The sequence below is a fragment of the Salarias fasciatus genome, chromosome 17, assembly GCF_902148845.1.
Source record: "Salarias fasciatus chromosome 17, fSalaFa1.1, whole genome shotgun sequence".
NCBI classification, from domain to species: Eukaryota; Metazoa; Chordata; class Actinopteri; order Blenniiformes; family Blenniidae; genus Salarias; species Salarias fasciatus.
Genome location: NC_043761.1, coordinates 5,514,277 through 5,537,777, shown reverse-complemented (window position 1 = coordinate 5,537,777; position 23,501 = coordinate 5,514,277). Strand labels below are relative to the sequence as shown.

At 45.0% G+C, this 23,501-nt stretch overlaps 1 protein-coding gene and 1 long non-coding RNA gene across 2 annotated transcripts; both read left to right on the top strand.

Annotated features, from left to right (window-relative positions):
- The first annotated feature begins 1 nt into the window (after nt 1).
- LOC115403914 (uncharacterized) lies at nt 2-12,584 on the top strand. The gene is made up of 3 exons (XR_003933271.1): nt 2-3,101; nt 12,370-12,376; nt 12,574-12,584. It is a non-coding gene; the product is annotated as an uncharacterized LOC115403914 (long non-coding RNA).
- A 256-nt stretch (nt 12,585-12,840) lies between these two features.
- Nucleotides 12,841-23,079, top strand: ano6 (anoctamin 6). Its single transcript, XM_030112942.1, has 20 exons — nt 12,841-13,105; nt 15,515-15,585; nt 15,936-16,064; nt 17,727-17,792; nt 17,868-18,155; nt 18,246-18,359; nt 18,440-18,555; nt 18,640-18,774; nt 18,863-18,965; nt 19,070-19,130; nt 19,256-19,401; nt 19,537-19,614; nt 19,855-20,083; nt 20,164-20,333; nt 20,595-20,692; nt 20,779-20,906; nt 20,987-21,192; nt 21,255-21,454; nt 21,528-21,633; nt 21,718-23,079. The coding sequence occupies exons 1-20, from the start codon at nt 13,012-13,014 to the stop codon at nt 21,934-21,936; spliced, it is 2,757 nt and encodes a 918-aa protein (XP_029968802.1). The 5' UTR covers nt 12,841-13,011; the 3' UTR covers nt 21,937-23,079.
- Nucleotides 23,080-23,501: the final 422 nt, after the last annotated feature.

Genomic DNA, 23,501 nt, shown 5'->3' with positions numbered 1-23,501 from the left:
GCATGTGACCTCATTTGAATCTGGGAGGGGTTTCAGGGAGGGAAAGAAAAATGAATCAATGTGAAAAAGATATAGAAGCTGCATTCATATAAGAGAAAAAAAAAAAGATTTTTAAAACATGTTTTTGTTTTTTTGAGGAAAAAAAACACAACCTGTGGCAAAGTGATTTCCATTCAGTGTTTTCTTGCATTTTTTTTTTTTTATTTCTTCTTCTTCTTTCTTGTTTTGTTTTTTTGTTTTTTTTCTCTCTCTCTTTCTTTTCTTCCTCGTTTAAAGTAAACTTGAAAGTTCACTTCGGGAATTGGCGCGTCATCTTGCTTCTGGTGCCGACAGCAACAAAAAAAAAAAAAGCCAAAAAAATACTTCAAAAAAAAAAAAAAACAGAGAGAGAGTGACCCAAAAAAAAAAGAGGAGGAGAAGAAGAAGAAGAAGAAGAAGAGCGGGCCAGAAGCAGTCCACGCCAGTTTCTCTGAGAAATAAGACTACTTCCAAACAGTTTTGAATAAAAACTGTCTGATCAATATTAGACTCTCTCAGAGCTCTCTAATGGTTTTTACATTTTTCAGGCAGTGTAAAGTTTTTTGATAAGGCCATTTTAAGTGGCTCTGTTTCTCATTCAAAGTCTATATATAGAACCACTTTTTTCTAGAGTAGTTTAAAGGTAAAAATGAAAAAAAGACATTTGCCCTGTTTGGGGGGGAGAAATGCTACCTACTTGTGTCACCTTTTGCTGAACTGACTCACAGATAGACAATCCGTGGTTTAAATGCACATGATGAAATGACCTATATTTTCTACTGTTTAAATGTATAGAGGTTAAAAGAAAAAAGAAAAAAAACGGCAAAAAAAAACAAAAAAAGATACTAAGATTACCCGTAAACCCGCGTTAACGTCGGTGCTTCTCGTGAGTTTAGTTGTGGTTTCATCACAAGTCTAACGGTCTTAAATGTCTCATGTTTTTCAAGAGAAGACTAAAAAAATCAGTTTACTTGAACAATAGACAAAGCCTTTCATATTATTATAATACTTACTTTCTTTTTCTTTTGTTTAATTTGATTTTCCTTCATTTTTTTCTTTTTTTTTTTTTTCTTTTTTTTTTTTTTAAGGAGTCCCTATTTGCTAAATTTCTTGTTGGTTAATTAGCTATATAAAATTCCTAAAAATATATATAAATATAAATATATCTATATATATATAATGTCAGCTTGTGAAGCATCAATGTCATTATTATTTTATTTCTCTCGTGGGAAACAATATTTAGATGTGTTTCGTTGTTCGGCAAAAACGTCTTATAAAGAAAAAAAGACAAGATCAGTGGAGTTTAGTGCCAAATTCTGAAAGGTACTTCCTGCCTAGCGCGTCAGTGTATTTCTTGTGAAATTATTTGATAACATGGGTATTTTATTATAAGTGTTTTGTATGGATCCCTCATATTTAAAAATATAGATTTAAAAAAGAGTTTGTTAACTTGCTATTCTGTGGTCTTGTTGCCTGAAAAATGTCATGTTTGCTTTTTTTCTTTGTAAAGATGTACAAAAAAAAACAACAAAAAAAGTGCCCATGTGTCATATATATATATAAATATATATATCTATATACACACACATGCAGACACACACAAACACTCACTCTCACACACGCGCGCGCACACACACACTCTCGTGCAGACCTCACAGTTTACTTTGTTATTGTGCATGAGAGCCCCTGAGCGTGAAAGCCTCCTCAGCAACCGCCCGCCCAGCGTGCACGCACACACACACACACACAGATGCACACACACACACACGCGCACACACTGATATTTTTAGCCATTGTACAGCCGCTTTACTCATCAAAGCCTTACCACAGATCTTTGCACTCCCGCTGGCGTCCGTCCGGCGGTTCGCGGCGCGAGGGGCCGGACGCGTCTTGTTTTTTTTGTTTTTTTTTTTGTTTTTTGTTTCGTTTTTGTTTTCTCACGCTCCGCCGGACGACGAACACCAGGCGAGGGTCGAACGCGAGGCCTTACTTTCTCAATCCTCTGGGCGGCGCCGTCGGTCGGGTCGCCGCAAGGAGAAGAAGAACGCGCGCCGCCTTCGCGGCGTTGAGCGCAACGGCCGGACGCCGTTCCGAAAGCACAGCTGTCGCCGTCGGAGCCCGTGTTTTTTTTTTTTCTTTGTTCGGCGCTTCTCTTCTGTTCTTTAAACTTCTCAGTGGTTGTCGGACGCGTCGAGTCTCCATGCATTCAGTCTTCGTCGTCGGTGCGATGGGCCAAAACCGTGTTTAGATGCCAAAGTATGTTGATGACCTTCTCATAGTCGAGCCGTTTACATGGCACAGTGTTGTCAAAGTCGATTCAACTGCCCCTGTTCTACCCCCCCCCCCCCCCCCCCTCCCTGAAAAGCCTCGTTTACGGTCTGCAAAAAAAAAAAAGAAAGGCAGCATTATTTTCTACAGAAGCTCACCAGTCGCCTTAACCAGGGAGCGTCGTCAGCAGTATGACCGCAGTAGAAGATGTTGTTCCAGTCAGTAATGTGTGCCAAGTCACTCTGTGTCCAGCCAGCCTCCCACCCGTCCAGGTTTTTACGCCATTTTCAGGCCCGAAACGGTCGTTTTATTCACAGTACGGCGAAGGGAAGAAGAAAGAAGAAATAAAAATATTGAGGTGAGAAGGAAGCCGGTTGTTTTCTCCCCGGCTGACCGCGGTTATTAGAAGCAGGGCGATGTGGAGAGACGTCTTATTGGAATAGCGACAGGGGAAATAAAGTTGGTTGGAGAGGAAAGGGTCACGTCCGCGGGTTGGTGAAAAAAAAACAAAAAAAAAAACAAGCCCGAGTCGAGATGAAGGCAATACAGCTTTCATTATCCTCTCCAAGACCAATACTGAACTTTTATCTGATCTCATGGAGGGAGGTGAGCAGACTTTTTTCTCTTTTTCTTAAATGCAGTACACACTTACACACACACTCTCACACACACACACACACACACGAGCCAAAACAGCCATAAACTACCTGCGCGGAAAGCCGGACGCGAATCGTCCAATCAGTGTTCACGGACCACGTTTTCTCTCCAGCTCTGCGAGCGAAGGTTCCTGAAAGGTACGATGTGTTCAGCTCTTCGTCTGAAAGGGTCGAAAAACCGCAAAGAAACAATCGGCAGGGTGTGAGGAAACTTCAAACCGCTTCAGAAAAGTTTTTTAGCTTCCAGCTGGAGTGTTTTCTCTCCTGGAAATTCCCAATCAGCTGTTTTCAAAAAGCTGCTTTCTGTAACTCACTGCTGCCCCCCGAAGCACAAACACGGAACTGCTGAAACTCAAACGTACCTTTAAGATTCCTTCACCTCTCGCTCTTTTTGCGCCATGTTTTTTTTTTTTTGTTTATTCTGTTTTCTTTCCTACGTGTTGAGGCTGCACATCCTTGGCTGTCCGTCATTTTAACAGATTAAAAACAAACTGTCGTCGAGATCCGAACTGCGTGAAGCGTCTCGTCTTTCGTTATTTTTTTCAATGTCGAAGCACAAAGAAGGGTCGTGGAAACGAGAGTTTCTGTCGAGCGGCTCACCTCAGGGGCTGTCATCGCCGATGCTTGTTGTAATCTTTCTATCTCGTCACTGTTCACTTCTCTGTTTTCTCCTTTCTTAATTATCTTAAGTGCTATTTATCAAACAATGAAACCTGAAAGGAACAAAAAAAAAAAAAAATCGAACTTGTCGTTTCTTTGCATTTATGGCTTATGTCAAGTTTTTTGAGGAAAAAAAAATGTTTTGTGTGTTCTCTTTCCGTGGCGTAACGAAAAAAAAAGCTTGTTGTCTGTAGAAAATGATCCGATTTCTTTCTTCTTTTCGTTTCTTTTCTCTTTTTTGTTGTTGTTGCTGTTGATTTGTTTTCTTTCAAATCTTGGAAAAAAGGTTTTCAGTAGTTTCAAAGTTATTGTCTTGAGAGAAGCCAAAGTCAATGCATTTCAGTGGATCCTGTAAGCGTGATGTATGTTTGTTTGACAACACTTGGAAATCTGTCACTGGATGGGATTTGAAAAAAAAAAAAAGTACAAAAAATGCAGGCTTTCCTATTTCTACAACTGATTGTACTTATGCATTTTGTACCAGTGGAATTTTTTATACTGGAGATTAAAGGATACAACAAAAACTCTTAGAAAACAAGCTGTCTGGCCTGGTGGTGTGGCCTGACCCGACTGGTCCCTGACTATGATTTCTAGCTGGCATGGAGGACGTTGGCTTTTGATAACAGATTTTCTAGAAGATCTTTGGCTTTATTTCTTTCACTTCTTTTTCCTCACGTGAGTGTCGTTTCTTTCTCTTCCTTTCTGCCTTTGTTTCGTTCTTTCTGTATTTTTTTCCAGAGGGTAGGTGAGTGTCTTTCTTTCTTTTCATTTTTCTTTCGTTTTCTTTCCTTTTGTTTTTTTTTTTGTTTTGTTTTTTTGCTTTATAAATAGTTCTAGCAAGTTTGTCTATACAACAGCAGTAAGTTTCATTTGACTGTATTGTGCCGTCTACACGATAAGACAATTATAGAAAAAGAAGGAATAGAAATATTTAGTCACCTTCAGTGGATTAATGTATTAGTTTAATAAAGAGATCAACTAATTAGAAACTTTTTTGCTTTTAGCTGTTTAGATTTTTCCGGTTTCTCTGTCCTTCTCTGTGAACTAACTGTGTAGCTGAAGCAGTCAGAATTATTTTTGTAAACGTATGTTCTTGTGTGATGCAGTTTTTTGCTTCTGTCTCCTATATTAAACCATTTTTCCTAATACTTGTCTCTCTCTGTGTTGTTATGTTCCAGTGGCTGTCCGATGTTGTACTGTTTCATGACCTCTCCCTCCCATTGCTCTGCTTTCCTCTTCTCCTCCTCCTCCTCCTCCTCCTCTTCGTCCCTTCTCTCTCGGTCTTCTTCATGTTTGTGTTTTTTGTTTTCCTCCATAGTGAAGTTGCCTCCATCCCTCAGCGACAGCTCGCTCTGCTGTTCTCTCCTCACATAGTGAATATACATCCAGGTCTTTGTATGTATATTACTGTGGAGCCCAAGTTGGTGTGCGACAGTCGAAACGAAAACCTCGAGTCTCTTCAGCTCTGTATCGTTTGGAAGGAATTACTTGGACGTTTTGGGAAATGCCAAGTTTGTTAAACGCTTTAGTTCAGAGGCCACATTCAGATAAATTAAATCGAGAGTGGGACGGGCTGGTAAAATAGAGCCACGATAACCTTCAAATTCAAACTTTAAAGTTTTGATTTGTTGAGTATGTGTGATTAAAATGTAGACATTTTCACAAAAGATTAAGCAGTTTGAACCAGTTCGTCGAGATCATTCTTGTTTGTGATAATTATGCTAAGCTAATAAGCTAATACAAAACTACTCTTTATTTTTTCACGATTCCATCACTTTACAGAAGAGATGTGTCAAACATCGAGACATTTTCATACCGTTTGTTCAGTTTAAAGGTTATTATGGCGCTATTTCTGCATGTGACCTCTGAACTCACCTTCATGAAGCGTATTTCCCAAATGCGAAGCTAAACATCTTTTTTTTCTTCAATTCACTCAAAATTTCCCTCTGGAAGCTGCTCGCGCCTGAATCTCCTTTCGGGGCGAGAAGCCGGCGGCCGATTTGCGGTCGAACCCGGCGCTGTCCGCTGTCCTGGGCGAGACGTGTCCACTGTGTGTCCACTCTGTGTCCGATCCACTCCCGTGCTGTCTCACCGTCACAACTGCATCCCCCGTAGAGAGGAAAGAGAAGTCAAAGGTCAAAGTTCTCACCTGCCATTCGAAAAAGAAAAGAGTTCTGACAATGTGTTTGAATGGAAATCTGTGCTTTTTCTTTCCAGCTGAACAACACTGGCTGCTTTTTATGTTTAAAAGAAAAGAAACAGGCATTCAATATTGCTGCAATAACTCAGACGTTGTGCACATTCCCTCACTTCAAAGCATAAAATCTGCAACCTGCGAAGACTTTAAGGTCTTCGTCTTTACCTCGGCTGCAGAAATCCGCCGTGCTGTACATTACGTGCTCTCCGGCACATTATGGCGTCTTATCCTTTCATCGTTGCACCAGTCCAGTTATTAAATATTGATTGTGAGGTTCAAGCAAGGCATACAATAAAGTACCCTCAGTCTGCACATGGATGGATAATATTACACCTCCATTATTGTCGACGTGTGGCCTGTAATTCACGAAAATATCTGCGGCTTGGAATTTTTTTATTTCCCTCCGTGGTTCTCTCTTTTAGTTTTTACCTCTCCGGGTTTCATCGCCTCGCTATAAAAAAAAAAAATATGAAAGCAGCCGGGATGAGAATGTTTTCTTTTATTCGACTGTGGCTACATATTCGCGAGCCAGAAGCCTGGACAGGACCGCGGAGGATGAGTGAAGATGACCACTGCAGCAGCTGCCGTCCAAGAGAGACTGAAGGTGAGGCCGACACAGTAATCTAAGTAAAAAGATTCAACAAGCCGTGGACGTCTGAAGGGCAGCCTCTCCATTATTTAACTTCAAAACATTGCAAGGATTTTTCAGCTTTGCTCATGAAAACTGAAAGGTGCTCTGGGTGTGAAAACACTTTTTCCTCTATCGTAAACACTGATGTCTAATTAAAAAACAGTTTTTCTGTACGGTAAAGGTGTAGAGGGAACCTTGACGGGGACGCCACAAAGACGCCTGGGAAAACTGTAAACATGCTGACGCTAAAGCCTCCCAGCGGCGCTGGATGAATATCGGCGTGAATACGTTGGGCGATCAATGCCAGACTATTTATGATGGAGTAGAAAGGAGCGGCGGCGGATCGATACGTCGACGTGAAGACGCTCCGCCGGTGAGAACAGGAGCGGGAATTCTGTGAGGACAGACAGAGGAGTGATGAGAGTCATTAACTTCAATCCCGGCTGGCAGAAACAACAAATATTTATTTTGGATATGAAATAGAACTTTCTGGATTCGTTTCCATGGAGACGGAACGTTCTCAAAAAGTTGCGTTTTCGCTGACAATGAGCGTCGTCGTCGTGTAAACGGGCCCCAGAACGTAACGGAGGTTTTCTCGCAGTTAAAGCCTCGATTTTCTGAACCAGGCCTCAGCGGCAGGGGCGGCAAAAGCCCCGCCCCCTTCCAGAGTCAGGAATCCGATCGCGGTGAGCGGAAGAGCGCCGTTTGATTCCAGCTAATGGAGATTAACTGCCGCGGAGAGGCGGGCGCTCCCTGGCCGGCCAGATTACCTGTGAGGAGGGTCAAAGGTCGGCGGAGGTCTGCTCGTTTCAAAACACTGTTTTCGCGAGATAATATAGTCGAGGGAAGGAGCAATTTCCTCCCGGTCATAACAACATCGCGGCGATAATGGCGGCCGAGGACACCAAGGTCGCGTCCAGGACGAGTGTTTTCATTTATTTTTTTTCATGTTTATTCTTGGTCCTTTCACACAAGGGCGCCGTTCATCCTTTCAGACGGAGGAAAATTAGATTTCACAGTGTCCTTACTGCGATAACCACCGTATGCAAGCACATACGCAGCAGACTGAGCATTTAGAGGACTATCGCCCTGTTTTCAGCTCTGCATCAAGCAGTGATGGAAACTCGTCCACGTTTACTATCATTCTTTACTCAAACTCAGGCTCTGAAATTCAGTCCAAATAATGAACATTCCGTCCTCTGACTGCTCTCGAAGCACCAAACAGATAAAGATGAATATGTCACACTTTCAGTCGCCGTTTACACCACTGGGTTTCAAGTGAATATATAATAAAACTGTCTGAATTAATTTGGTTTCATAAATCTGAAGGCAGCAAAGACAAACAGCTGAGCTGAAGGAGGATGCAGGCGATGGAAACAAACAGAGGCCAGGGAGTCCTGGTGATAAACGATGATAAAACAGATCCACGTGGGAACGGAGCGCCGCGCCGGATACATGGCGTACAACATGCAGGGGATGGAGGAGACATTATGTTTATTAATTATGGAAAATGCAGAGAGTGGGCAGATTGCTGTACTCCTCCAGGGCTGCTCCGGGGTAAACCGAGGCCCGCTCCAAGCCCCGCCCCCACGGCTGCAGTCGCTGAATGCTGATGGCGGGAACCTTCAACACGTGCACATGCACGCACGTTCGGTTTGCGTGCAACAGTTTGGAGCGTAGCGTACAAATCGAGCCCCTGGCACACGTTCCGCATGCAAGGTAAGGACGGAGCGCCGCACACAGCGTCCTGCACGACGCCCGGTTTGCGCTTAAGAACACAGAAACAGGTGAAATTCAGCAAACTGGAAAGAATCAACAGAGTGCATGATCACCATTTGAGGGTTTGTTCTCGCCACAGCAGCGCTTGAAGTCACAGCGCTGAAGCAAGAGGAATTCAAGTTTCCTTTACGAACGAAACAATAAAAATATGCTGTTTTTAAGTACTTGTCAGTGAAGGTTGGCCCCGTTTAAACTGAAAAGAGTTAAACAATGATTGTGTACAGGAAGCGCTCCAGTTTTGGCCCGTTTGTGTCTGAAGTTCACCTGATTACTTTCAGTGTATTTGAACTGTGAGGGTCGCAGGCTGGTCTCTGGATCCTTGGAGCTGCTGTGTGAAAACAAGACGACCCAAACTCCAAATAACGGCCCTGTTTGGTATGCAGGTAATTAAATTCTAGTGTTGATCAAAGGGAAAAGGCCCGAGAGAGGCTTTTCTTTTCTTTTTCCTCACGCACACACACACACACACATACACACTCTCTCTCTCTCTCTCTCTCTCCACCTCCTCTTTCTTATGCATTCCTTTGAAGAAGTGATGTGACTCATTCCCCTTTGTTAAACAAAATATTCACTGAATTGTTCTGCTTATGCAAGGCTTAAACTTGTCGGCAGAACACAAAATACATTTATTAATGAGACGGAGCGGCTCAGGACTGCAGACTCAAATGATCCCATGCTGCCATCTGGTGTCCGCAGCTTCACACCGGCTTCAGCTTTCAGGCCTCAAACTGCAGGAAACATTAGAAACACTCTAGAAGGCCAAAGGTTACCGAGACACTCGATGGAGCCGGAGCGTTCACAGAAAAGCTGCATTTTCCCCAACGTTTCTGAGAAAAGACGTGGCTGCAGTTTCAGTTTGCATTTCTTCTAACCTACAAATACATCGTTGCATTTGCAGAATGAAAGAGAAGGAACACTACTGGCATGAAGCCTTCAAGAACCGAAAGGATGCACACAAAGAGAGCGAAAACAAAAGCGACAAACACTTCTAATCCAAGGCCTAGGTATTCCTGGAGGGGCCGCGTATCGACTCTTCCCGCCGACGCCGGACTCCGTCCAGTCAGTGATTGATTTGTTCATTAGAAGCACGTTGTGCTCATTTATTGGATCCGTCCATCAGATGTCGGGGGACGTGCGATTGGGAGGGTCTGAGGCTGAATCTGAGTAGAGAAGCGCGGCGGGGCCTTGGCGTTTCCGCCGGTGGACCTCCGAGTGCGAACGCCGTCAGCTCCGGGAGGGAGGACTCGCTCACGAAGCCGACGGCGGGGAAAACAAGAGGACGTCCGTGTTCTGTCTCGGATCTGATCAGACTGCTGATTTCACGGTCTATTAAGCTGCTGATTGAGGCTCCGGTGTCGAGAACAAATCCGATACTGGTTCCGCCTGCAAGAGTTCGACACACACCGAGAGAAACACGTGACGAGGAAATGCGTTACGCATTCATTTCATTACATGAGCAGAGCTTTCAGGGTCAGGGGCCAAAAGTATAATCTGTTTTTCTCACCAAACCAACAAACGAAAAAGGAAAAAATGGCTCAATTTTCCTTTTTTCGTTTTCAACCAAAAAACGAAAAAACGGTTTTTTCTTTCTCAATTCAAAACCAAAAACGAGACCAAGACAAGCAAATTACGGCCGAATTTTGTTTTTTGGATTTCAATTTTTCGTTTTTTCGTTTCAGGTCTCAAAACGAAAAAACGGAAGCACGTGACCCCTGACGTCACGGGTCAAAGGTACTCCCTACCAAAATAAAAGCCTTACTAATAAATGGGCAATAAAAGATAAATTACGTTAAATAGCGTTTTTATTTTTGCACAGCATTTATTGCATACACTACTAGGCTTGTAATGATGTTAGAAAATATTAATAATTATTATTATTAACAACAATGCTTGCGGTGTAGCTACACAAAAGCCACATTTAAAAAGTTGCATGTGGCATACAATGATGCCTTTAGGTTTCTAATGAAGGTCCCTCAGTGGACCAGTGCAAGCCGGTTGTTTGTGCAAAATAATGTCAGAACACTGAATGCTGTTATTAGAAATTTTATTTTGAAGTTTATTAAGCGACTCATGGACTCTGATGATAAAATTATTCAAGCTTTTGTCAAACCTGGGCAGAGCAGTGTCTGGTACACTTCTGTGCTCTGGAGACACTGGAGGGAGTGTTTAGTTTATATGTGTAGTGCTCTTTTTCTGTTTTGTTGCTGTCTTTAGTATTTGTGCGTAATTTTATGGACCATTTCGAGTCTGGAATAAAGAATGAAGAAAGAAGAAAGAGGAGCATGCCGCTGTTTGTCCATAGGAGCATATGAACATTGTCAGATCCTTACGGCCCGAACGCACTGGACACAGAAGCGTAGCGGAGGCGCCGCGCGCACCGCGAACTTCTCCGCGCAGACGCTTGGCTGTTCGTATTGGAGGCGTATCTGCTGCCTGTGCTCTCCGCCTGGTCACACATCAACTGTACTCAGCTGGATCCGACTGCTCTCGGTTTTCCTCTGTCTCGCTCTGCCAGTATGGATGTGTGTGTTTTGGTGACCTGTGGAGAGACTTTTTCTCCTCCTGTCCTCTTTTTTTCTGCATCACGCGAGTCTCTGTCGCTGTGTGTGTGTGTGTGTGTGTGTGTGTGTGTGTGTGTGTGTGTGTGTGTGTGTGTGTGTGTGTGTGTGTGTGTGTGTGTGTGTGTGTTTGATTGGGTGCATACGTGCATGTCTGTTTGTGTGTGTGTCCATCTCTCTTGTGATTAGACCCAGTGACAGACGGACGAGCAACAGCGTAACTAATCGTCATTTAATTTTTTTATTTTGAAAATTGACCGGATTCTCTTGCCTTTTCTGTTTCCGACTTCCTGTCTGGTCCGATCTGCTTGATCCAGCTTGACAATTGCCGCTCTCGGCGCTCGTGTCTCGCGTGAAAAATAGAACGAAGCGGAGCGGGCGCGCTGCAGAGCGCGAGCCGCGGCGCGCGTGGCGCTCCCCTGCGTGTTGTGTGCGGCCAGTCAGATGGACATGGGAGGCGATCAGAAGCGCCGTGCGCGCGTCCAGTGCGTTCGGGCCGTCAGTCCCTCAACTGAGTACTGGATTTTCTTCTAAATTGGCTCACACTGCCATCTACTGGGCGAAAAAGGGAAACGTTTCTCATCAGCACATGCCATGCAGCTGACATGTCACAAAGTTAAAATGACCCACGTATTTTATGATCAACAGACATGTCACACTTATCGAAAAGGTGAACACTTAACGATCTCGCGTCCGCGAATTAGATGTATGCAGGCCAGGCAGCAGACCTGTAATCATTATTATTATCATAATTATTCTCATAGTAGTAGTAGTAGTAGTAGTAGTGGTATTGTTGTTAATAATAATAATTATTGTTATTATTATTTTCCAACATTATTACAAGCCTAGTAGTGTATGGAATAAATGCTGTGCAAAAATAAAAACGCTATTTAACGTAATTTATCTTTTATTACCCATTTATTAGTAAGGCTTTTATTTTGGTAGGGAGTCCATTTGACCCGTGACGTCAGGGGTCACGTGCTTCCGTTTTTTCGTTTTGAGACCTGAAACGAAGAAACGAAAAATTGAAATCCAAAAAACAAAATTCGGCCGTAATTTGCTTGTGTTGGTTTTGTTTTTGGTTTTGAATTGAGAAAGAAAAAACCATTTTTTCGTTTTTTGGTTGAAAACGAAAAAAGGAAAATTGAGCCATTTTTTCCATTTTCGTTTGTTGGTTTGGTCAGAAAAACAGATTATACTTTTGGCCCCTGACCTTTCAGGGCACTCAGTGAATGACTTCAGCTTCAAGCCTCCTATATCAATGAAGGACGTTATGCTTACTTCAGTGACTCTTTAAAGCTAATAAACACCATTACTAATAATTCATGCATGATAAACACAAGAGATTTTATTTATAAAGCACTTCAAAAACCCCACAGTGGACCAAAGGGGTGTACAGAAAGAATAAAGACCCTGTGAAAGTGCACAGTTTACATGTTCACATGAAATAGATAAACGATAAAGAAAATACAAATTAAACAAATTGCATGTTCATTGTAAAATTGATAGTGTAAAACCACGACTCCACAGGTTCAACAGCATTGACAACAGTCAACAGTTACTGGTGTGGTTTGTGCTGAAACTGTAACTGATATCAAGAAGAGGAAAAGTCTGTTTCTGTGTGAAATCCTAAAAGATAGGGCATTTATGAAATATTTACACTATCAGGTCTGGTACCAGCAATAATAAAAAAAAACGAATCAGAGTGAATTCACCTTTTTTTCTCTTCATTCTCATACTTTTTTTTTGTTCTTCGTTATAATAAATCCAGATTATCAAACAATTCCATCACATTTGAAGCACCAGATGTTTGAAAACCAGGTTGGGGGGTTATAAAAATCTACATTTGTGTCCTGGTTCATTGATATTATTCATACAATGTACCATAAAAAAGAAAAATAACAGAAACAGCTGCGCGGACAAACAGCAGACCTGGCAACCCAAATCTGAAAAGCATAACTTCACCATCCGGGAAGTCCCGACCCTCGGGTTTCTCTCTGACTTGACGACAAGAGGCGTTTCTTCAGCTGACTGTGGCTGGGCAGCGCGTGCACCCGCCCCCGACCCCACCCGGTTCACTTCCAACCCTTCCAAGTCTCAACTTGAAGCAACTTTTTACGCGCCTCGAACATGTTCGAGGCTCCGGAGGACGCGGCCGCGCGCTGAGACCACCGCCCCTCCGACCGCCGGCCGGGCCGCGCGTCCTCTTTTTCACCGTCTGGAGAGGCTTTCCGCTCCGGCACGATGAGTGAAAACAACATCTTTGAGATGGAGTCGGTGTGCGACCCGGAGGAGCTGCGGGAGGACGCGCAGCTCAGCATGATGGAGGAGGAAGCGGGTGAGGAGGAAGACTGCTCTTTAACTTTAATTTATCTCACAAGCAAAGTTACGCATCCCTCTCTGGAGGAGACTGCTTGACTGCTACAGATGAATTTAACCCCTCGTCCATTCATCCCCGCCGCTTTTCTCCTACTTTTCTTTTTACTTTGGTGTGCAGGGGCGTGGAAAGGATTTGGATGAGACGCACGAGGGGTGCCAAGAGGAGGGGGGGCACCTTAAAGTCCAACAGATTAACCCTTCATATAAGTTCTAACAGTCTGACCAATAAAAAATAACAAATACAGCATAATTTTAAGACTTTCCCTCGCGGATTAATCTGATTTTCTCAGGATAAATGGATATTTATCACCGTTTTCACTCATTTGCTTTTTTATCGGATAATCAGGTACAGGGCAGCAACAGTGTACGTTGTGCCTCATCTCATGCAGCATCAACAGCCGACCAGGAACTCTGAGAGGGAAAAAACTATTCCTCATAAACAGGAGGAATTATCAGGAATATGAGTCAGAGAAGGAATTTGGCGAGAGATAGAAAGGGAGGAATGGATCGGAGGGAGACGGCGAGCGTCAGGCCGTAAAACACCTGAAGAGAGATTTTTGAAGGCAGGGACGTAAACAGAATGCACTGGAAATGTTCTCTTTACGATATAAACACCAGAACTGGTCAAATTTCGTGAAATTTTAATAGAATTGTGCCTCTTTGCTCCCGATTCGTCCTCTGTTAACTTCAGGCTCCAGTTGTTTCTTTGGCACGTTTAAGGTGCGATTGTTTCTCGCGTTGTTGTTTGGATTTTCCACATTCCCGCAAAGCGAAACCGTCACTTCGGCGTCGGCTGCAGTGAAACAGATGTCGCCATGCAGCAGGCGGTCTGTGTGAGTGTGTGTGTGTGTGTGTGTGTGTGTGTGTGTGTGTGTAAGCGTCTGCAGCAGGTTTTGTCAGATCTGAAAGCTTCTTGTCTGACGGTGGACTCGCTGGACGTTCACTGCATGCTTTGTTTCTCAGAACTCACTGATGAGCTTCCAGTGATTTCCCCGGCCACAGGCCAACAGTCTCTGCTTTTCACGCCGAATGCGAGAGGGCGGCGTGCCAGAGTGCTCTCTCCCTCTGTAATGGAGCCATTATTCCACAGTAATGCATTATTAATTCCCTGCTTATGGCACTGTCCCTCAAAAAGCATCTTTTCTTATCGCTCCCTGTCGGGTTAAAAGATTGCGGCGATCAGTTAGTGAAGCCTGACAGCCGTCCGCACCACAGGTTGGAGGAAGATCTTCAAGTGTTTCCTGTGTCGAAGGGAGAGGGGCAGAGGGAGTCTTGGTTTCTCTGGCAGATGTGCTTTTATTTCAGTCACGTTGCTGGTTTTCATTCTGATGCACATCTGGTCCAAACCGTCCCTCGCTGCCGTCCTCATGTCCTCCTGGCCTCAGGACTCATTCTTGTCCTCTCTGGGGATCGTGCGGCCTGATCTCGGCCCGTCGTGTTGTGAAACTCCGCGGTGGAGAGAAGCATTTCCTGACTGACTGTTGGAACTGAGCGGTGGAAGGTTAAACGCTCGGCGGTTAACGGGAGAGAGGAGGAGGAGAGAGTCACGATGGCTTTTCCTGTCGTGTTGATGAGGAAGATGCACTCTGAGGAGGAAGTGGGCGGCGGCGGCGGCGTGCTTTTCTAAACACTCATTTCACTGACTCATGATGGGAGTTTCTCCTTCAGGGTCTTCCAAGTGTGAGACGCGAAAAATGCAGCAAAACAAACCAGAACCAAACGAGTGAGGTCTGGGCAGATGGTGGAGCCACGCCGCCGTCCCGTCATGTGATCAGCTGGGATCAGCTGGGATCCCGGGTTCCCGGGTTCCCGGCCCGTCGCTATGGCCGATGTTTACCAAACAGCATCCGTCCTCCGTCCCTCCTCATTGTGTTCCAGCTGAGACGGAAAGACGGCAGAGTTCTGCCGCGGTGCGGCCGAGCGGCGGCGTCCAGGAGTTTCTGCCGAGTGGAAACTGTTTGGACTGCGGCGGCCCGCCGCCTCTCTGTTTTCCATTCAGCGGAGCGACGCCGCGCCGGGAGGCTGCGGCAGTACAACGGCAGCGTGGCGTTTAGGGAAACGAAACACGGCCTGAGGTCAGCTCGGCTGTGGACGTGAGGGAACGACAGACGGATGGCGGTGAAAGAGGACAGAAGAAAGGAGAAAACACACACACACACACATAGGAATTGTTCTTATTCTCCGTCCAAGTGTGTCAAACTCATTTGAGTTGAGGAGCCATGTTAATGTTTTATGAGTTTTTACAACTAAAACCCACTGGAATTGTTGAAATAACTGTTATCAGAAAGAAAAAAAACTTTTTTTCTTCATCTCCAATTTATTTACTGTGTATAAACCAAACCTAATGTGTGTTTTTCTCTTTCCACAGTTTACCCGGAGGAGTTTCTACCAACTTATCACAGTATTAAAGAAGGATCAACAGTCGCCAAAGCTCGACAGGTGAGTCAACACGGAGCGAGGATGTCGAGCAAGGCACATCCGTGCGTCGTGGAGCGAGCGGCTTCCCCGGGAGGTCCAGCAGAAAGCGTGGGTTTCAAAATAAAAGCCCACATGAAGTATGGTAGATAGATCAACAGACGGGGCGGGGACCGTCTGTTTGTTGACGCTTCCCATTTCTCCCGCACGGTTATAACGGCGCGGGGTTAAATAGACTCGCCAAGGTCGGCCTACCTGTATTTCCGCCCCGGCCGTTCCTCCTGGAGTCGCCCAGCATGTACGGCATCATGGAGGAGGACGAGTACGAGTACCAGGCCTCGGATCTGCCTGACGGGCCCCGTTTCTGCCCGCAGGCGGAGTTCAACGGCAACGCCGACTCGCTGTTCTTCAACGACGGCGTGCGGCGCATCGACTTCATCCTGGTGTACGAGGACGACGACAAGGCGGACTTCGAGAAGAGGCACACCATCCAGAGGCGCAAGGTGAGATCCGGACGTCCGAGCGGCTTCTGCCATCGCTGCAGGAGTTTTTTTTTTTTATTATTTGCTCTGTGAAATCGAATTATTTACTCGTCACTAATGCAAATAGGCCTCATTGTCTGAGCGGTCAGAAAATAGAGAAGCTCATTGAAACTACTTCCCGGAGGCAAGATGAGGAGCGGCTCGGGTCCTGTCGACATGAGAGGGATTTCAAGTGAAAAAGCAAAACTTTCGGGGTCAGTTTACACAGAAAACGCTCCGTCTCCGTGGAAACGGGTGAAAACACAACTTTTCTGGAACGCCTCAGCTGTTCCTGCTCCCCTGCCTGCAGTAAAACACTTTTTTTTTTTTTTTTTTTTGACGTTTCAGTGTATTTTACACTAGAAGGTTTCATTGAAATTGACTTTATTTTTAGATTTTATTCATTTTTGTTCATAATTTTTTTAGTTTTGTGAAAATATAGACATTTTAATCTCATATTATCTGCACCACAGCAAAGAAAAGCTCAAATTTAAAGGTTTTCATGGCACTGTTTCACTGGTTGTTCCCTTGTTACCTGATACCTGGAGGAGGAAAACATGTTATTTTAGCAGGAAGAAACATTCTCCATGTGTTACAGGATGTTTACCGCCGTTTCACAACCGGCTCGCTGGCATGTGCAATATGTTTGAGAAGACCGTCGGCTCACGGTGTTGCAATTCTAATCCTCAGGTGGAGCAAGGTGTAATTTCAGTGTGTGAGTAACCCCTTCCTCGGCCGATCTCCCCGCTCTTTATTATCACTCCAAACCGTTTACCCAGAGGGCCGCGCTGCGTTTGTGTGCTCACCGCCGCCGCAGCGGCGCTCCTCACGCCGCCTTCGCCCGCTGTGGCTGCAGTGCAGCGACGGCTGGTCACGTTTCCACGGCAACCGAGCCCGGCAACATGTTTGTGTGTGGTTACAACGGGAAGAAGAAGCACAATAAGAGGAAGTGACTGACGGAGAGAGAAGCTTGGCAGACTCTGGTCAACTTTTACACTTTATCCGATTGTTATTTAAGCTGTCAGTCCACCTGATTTTTTTTTTATTTTTCATTTTTTTGGTTGAAATTAAATTTGTTTCTTTTCAAATTGAATTTTTTTTCTTGGCGAAAAAATCCACTGAGGGCAAAAATTGCAATAAAGATAGTTCAAATTTTAGTAGAAGGTTTTTTTTTTCTCTTATTTATTTTTTAATCACCGTCGACTGAAGATTGAAAGGCTTTTATTTCAGCTTTGTCAACATTTTCTGGGATGAATATAGAGGCAGAACCTCTCAGTTTTTATTGATCTATGGTTTCTGAGAGAGGAACATAGAAAAATGAACATTTTTAAAACTTAAACTACTTTTAAAATTTTTTTTTTTTCCTCACTGTTTCTTTTAGCTCTTTTATAAAACATCAGTGTTTTCTTTGCGGTGGAAATGCAGAATTCTCGTCCCTCATATCGGAACAAATGTCCTCTCTAAACAACGTGCTGATTAAATCCACAATAGTTGTTGTTTTTTCCCTTCCTGGTCGTCTTCAAACCAGTCGGTGCTCTTTCTCCTGTTTGCTCTCCGTGGTGTGTGTTTGGTCTCACACACACACACACACACACACACACACACGCAGACTGAGTCGGAGTGTGTTTCTGTCCTGCCCTGCAGCGGCGGCGGGAGTACTTCGAAGCCAGCCTGATGAAGATGGGCATCGAGCTGGAAGCCACGCCGTCCGTAAGCCGAGCCGACCCGGACGCCGTTTCGCTCCGGCCTGCCGCCTCTTGCTTTGACGCCACCTTTGACCCGCAGGTGTTGGACGAGAGGCGGACCTTCGTGAAGGTCCACATGCCGTGGGAAGTGCTGTGCACGTACGCCGAGGTGCTGCACATCAAGCTGCCCATCCAGCTGAACGACCTGTCGTCGCGGCCCTCCGCCTGGCGCTGCCTCTCCTTCCTCACCAAGTACTTCTACCCCGACGAGGAGCTGATCAGGAAGGAGGCCGAGTTCTTCACCGCGCCCTTCGAGAAGAGCAGGCTGGACTACTTCCTGGTGAAGGACCGGGACTTGTTCTTCACTCAGGCCATGAGGAGCAGAATGGCGAGTTGCTGCTGATAGATTTCCTCATTTTTTTTAATTGATGGATGCGTGAAAACACTCTTTGAACTCTTTTTTTTTCTTTCCTCTCAGGCTTTTTACATCCTGAGTCGAGCTCCGTATGAAATCCGAGGAAGCACAAAGAAGTTTGGCATCAACAAGCTGCTGGACAGCGGCGTGTACAAGGCCGTGTATCCCCTCCACGACGTGAGTCAGTCCACACCGGAACGTCGGATCAGAATGACGGGTGAAACGCAAAGCTGAGGCGCTTCTGTCGGCCCGTTCAGTGCAGGTTCAACGTCCGGTCCGAGGAAGAGAGCTGCCCCAACGAGAGGTTCCTGCTGTACAACGAGTGGGCTCATCCCAAGAGCTTCTACAAAATGCAGCCGCTGGACCTGATCAGGTGCAGGAAGCAGCTCCTCTTCCGTCGTCTGTTTCAACGTCAGAGCCCCGTTATTTTTATTTTTTACCCTCTTCTTGTCCACAGGAAGTATTACGGGGAGAAGATCGGCATTTACTTTGCCTGGCTGGGGTTCTACACCATCATGCTCACCGTGGCTGCGGCCGTGGGACTGGCCTGCTTCATTTATGGCTACAAAACTCAAGAAACCAGCACCTGGACGTACGGAGGGGTTCAGACGACCGCCGGTGGGAATCCACCGTGTGCTTTTTCTTTTTCTTTATTCACTCCTCTCTGTTGGCATCCGCAGCAAAGAGGTGTGCGACCCCGAGATCGGAGGGAAGCTTGTCATGTGTCCGCAGTGCGACTCGTGCATGTACTGGACGCTGAACAGCACGTGTGACACCTCCAAAGTGAGTCCCATGTTAATGTCATTTGTTAGGATTTGAATCATCCATCTTTTTTTCTTTTTGTTTTTTTTTTTAAGAAATTTAACTTTCTCTCTCTCTTTCTGCAGAAACTCTGCATATTTGATAACTTTGGAACTTTGGTTTTTGCTGTTTTCATGTCAGTCTGGGGTGAGTTTCATGCAGCTCGGTTGCCGTCGTCATGCGTTTGTTCCTCTTCCAGAACTCTTCATTCAGTCCGCTGCCAGTGTTTTAAGTCCTCCAGCCTGTTTTGTTTTCCCTGCCTCTTCCTGCAGTGACCCTGTTCCTGGAGTTCTGGAAGCGTTACCAGGCGGAGCTGGAGTACCAGTGGGACACGGTGGAGTTTCTGGAGCAGGAAGAGCCGCCTCGTCCAGAATACGAGGCCAAATGCAAATACGAGAGGAAAAACCCCGTCACAGGGGCAAGTCACACACATGCTTTTTATTTAACAGGCAACACAGACAGACATGTGGTAAAACAGTTATTTCACCAGTTTTGCGGGAGGTTTTTTTTTTCTTAGCATGTTTTTAACTTTCTCATTAAATTTGTGTTTCAGGTGAAAGAAAAAGTTCCGTTTACGAGCTGCGGACGGTGCGTTCGGGTGTCCATCGGAATGGGGACCGTCTTATTCTGGGTAATTATGTTTGTTTATTTCTGTTGATGCTTACATTGTAAGGTTGTTTCATAACATATGAGTGTGTCAGTCCTCTTTATCTTTTCAGACTCTATTCCTTTATAATTTAATGAAAAATGCTGAATATATTGAACAAGATCAGGACATGTGGAAGCTGATCTAATTCTGTTTCTATAGATTCTTCTTCCAAAAAAGAAACGGTTTCCTTCTCACCTTCGTCTGGTGTGTTTTCTCCTCCAGATTATGCTGATCCTGGCCTCCATCGTGGCCATCACCGTGTACCGCCTGGTGGTCTTCATCACCTTCTCGGCCAAACTCCGAGAGAATGACCTGAAGAACCTGGAGCCCATCAAGGAGTACATGACACCGCAGATGGCCACCTCCGTCACGGCCTCCATCATCAGCTTCGTCGTCATCATGATCCTCAACATGCTGTACGAGCGCGTCGCCATCTGGATCACGGACTTCGGTGAGTTCCACTTCGACTCCGACTTTTCCCCAAGTTGATCTTAATTTAATCCCCTTTTTTTTTTTATTATCTGAAAACAGAGCTCCCGCGGACCAAGACGGACTACGAGAACAGCTTGACTCTGAAGATGTTCCTCTTTCAGTTCGTCAACTACTACTCCTCCTGTTTCTACATCGCCTTCTTCAAGGGGAAAACTGTCGGTTATCCCGGAAAGCCGTTCCGTCTGCTGGGGGAATACCGCAACGAGGAGGTACGGCGTGATTGTAGATAAAAAAAACTCTGTTGAAAGTCACATATAGAGAATTTAAAGAGAAAAATCATCCAAATCTGTTGCTGTTCTGTATCAAACTCTGGATCTGTTCAGTAGAAAAAGCTTAAATATTCTCTGTTTTTCACTTACACTGTAGTAAAACTGCAGAAAATAGCAATTATATGAATAAATGATGCTTTTTGTTTAAGTTCCACTTGTTTTCCATTCGTTGTGGCCGAGTGACGCGTCGTTCCTCCACAGTGCGATCCCGGCGGCTGCTTGATCGAGTTGACGACTCAGCTGGCGATCATCATGGGTGGAAAAGCCATCTGGAACAACATCCAGGAGGTTTTGCTCCCGTGAGCGTTCCAGATCTGACCTCTGAGGGCGTGGTGGGCCCGGTAGCACCCTGCTCCTCCACCTCATGGTGTCTGTCGCTCCTCAGGTGGGTGAAGAACCTGATATTTCGCTACTGCAACCGAGCGGCGGAGAAAGTGACGCCTCGCTGGGAGCAGGACTACCAGCTTCAGCCGAGTTCCAAGCTGGGCCTGTTCTACGAGTATCTGGAGATGGGTGAGCGTCCCGGAGCGTGCGGGAACCTCCACAGCCGGACCTTGCTCACCTCAACGCTTCCCGTTTCTCGCCCCTCCCAGTCATCCAGTTCGGCTTCGTCACGCTCTTCGTGGCGTCCTTCCCTCTGGCCCCGGTCTTGGCGCTCATCAACAACCTGTTTGAGATCCGGGTCGATGCCTGGAAGATCACCACCCAGTTTCGCCGCATCGTGCCGGAGAAAGCGCAGGACATCGGAGCCTGGCAGCCCATCCTGCAGGGCGTCGCCATCCTGGCCGTGGTCACAAATGTGAGTTCGCTCTCAAACGTCAAGTTTTATTGGAAATGGCGTCAATTCCGTCTCCTTCGCAGGCCATGATCATCGCCTTCACGTCGGACATGATTCCCCGCCTGGTCTACTACTGGTCGTTCTCCGTGTTCCCGTACGGCGATCACCCGACCCACACCATGGAGGGCTACATCAACAGCTCGCTGTCCGTCTTCAACACCCGCGATTTCAACAGCACGCGCAGCGCGAACCTTTTAAAGGTTTCCAACGTCACCACGTGCAGGTACGCACACGCTTCCATTCAACACCTGTCAGACGGCCGCCTGGCGTTTAAGCTGAAACCATCCTCTCTTCAGGTACCGAGACTTCCGGTTTCCTCCGGGACACCACAGAGAGTACGAGCACAACGTGTACTACTGGCACGTCATCGCTGCCAAAATGGCTTTTATCATCGTTGTCGAAGTGAGTGCATCAGGAAATGCTGACGTTTTCAAGTGAAAAAAAATCAATAATTTAATCATTTTCCCTTTCTTTGCTCCCCGGCAGCACATCGTTTACTTCACTAAGTTCGTCCTGTCCTACGTCATCCCCGACGTCCCGTACGCCGTCAAAGAACAAATCAAGCGGGAGAAATACCTGACGCAAGTCATCCTCCACGAGACCAACCTGAAGCTGGTGACCAGGCGCCTGAAACCAGCCGGGAGCGACGATGCCAGCCGTGCAGACGCACAGATCTCGAGGGAGGAGATGGACCTTGACTTCTGACCTCAGACAAACATGCATGAGCCTGTGTGTGTGTGTGTGTGTCTCTCTCTCGTGTCTGTGATCGCTCAGTGTTTGACAGCCGTATTTGAATACCGATCAGTGACGAAATTCATACCACAAACATGGTTTGGATCTTCTTTTTTTTTTTAATGAAAAGTGATTTGAAAGAAAAAAAAGTCGAAGGCAGCAGAAAACACTATTGTCGTCTTCTTTAACCACTGTGTTCTCTTTGTGGACAGTCTGCCATCTCCATTAGTGTATTTTTGTGGTTATGTTACATGAATCCGTGCCTTTTTTGAGGTTTTGTAGCTGAAAGTATTCATTCTTTTGTACCACTTTGTGAACACATCAGCACTTTTCATGTTATGTCTGATAACATTATTGAAGTGTTTGAAACCGGAAACTGTATCAACAGCTTGATTTTCCTGCAGATGAACACTGACAATCAATTTTAGCTGCTTTATTGTGAACTTTTTGGCCTTCTGATGATGTGTCAGAGCGAAACGTAGAAAGGAGCCCTCGTTTTAGATAATCCCAGTGATAAGTGTCATGGTGTGCCTTACCTTGTCTCTCCGTCCGCTGGATGACGTGCAGGAAGCTCAGAGCTCCCTCGTGCAGGTAATGAATGCACTGCGTTAGTTAAACACAGACCAGTAAATATCAGTATTAAGAGATCAAATTTGGCACCGCTTTACAATGCAATGATGAGTTTCTGACATTGACTGTCCGTTGCCTCGAAATGTTACAAAACTGAGGGGATACCAGTTACTATATGCATGGACTGACTTTTAACTGCACCTTCTCACTACATGTGCCTCATTATGTCCTGCATGCTTTATTTTTTTTTTTTTACTTGAGAGACAATTTATCATTTTTTCTGTAAAGTTAAAGATCCTGTGCCATGACCACTGCACTGTATGTTAGACTTTCAGCTCATATACATTCTATTTACCTTGCCTTCTCTTCTCTTTTGTTGATAAAATGGTTAAATAGTGCTTCAGTGTCCTGAACAGTGGTGTTGTCACCACCATCTATATGTGAACATGTATCAGATGACTGTAGTGTGTGACGATATATATGTACTTATTGTATTTTTGTACAATATTGTCAATAAACCTCTTTTCTAATAAAGAAAAATCCCCTAGTCCAAACAAAACTTTTTTTAACACCATATGCTTTATGTGATTTTAGGACAAGCGAATTTTACACTGTGAAATTGAAGATCATCAAATTTTTGATGTTTGACAATTTTATTTTTTATTTTTTATAAAGTTATAAGGATATGATGCATCATATGTTGTTTGTTTGATTTTCCCTCAACCGTGCACAATTACAATCAAAATATAACTGAGCAAGAATGTTGTTTTATTTCAAACCTTCTATAAAGGCTATTTTGCTATATTGTTAAATTTTCTTTTATTATTTTTAAGAAATTGAAACGATACGTTATCAGCCCATTTAAAATGCAGCAAATGAAGGGTCATATTTGTCACACAGTAAAAATGCTAATATTTTTCATTTGATATATTTTACAGATTGAGTAAAGTAGAATTACTTAAAATTAT

Bases quoted from the DNA above. Each gene is read 5' to 3' on its own strand.
- ano6 (XM_030112942.1), top strand. From the start codon at position 13,012: ATGAGTGAAAACAACATCTTTGAGATGGAGTCGGTGTGCGACCCGGAG. The intron at 17,793-17,867 runs GTAAGCCGAGCC...TTTGACCCGCAG, and splicing joins AGCTGGAAGCCACGCCGTCC to GTGTTGGACGAGAGGCGGAC. The intron at 21,634-21,717 runs GTGAGTGCATCA...GCTCCCCGGCAG, and splicing joins CTTTTATCATCGTTGTCGAA to CACATCGTTTACTTCACTAA.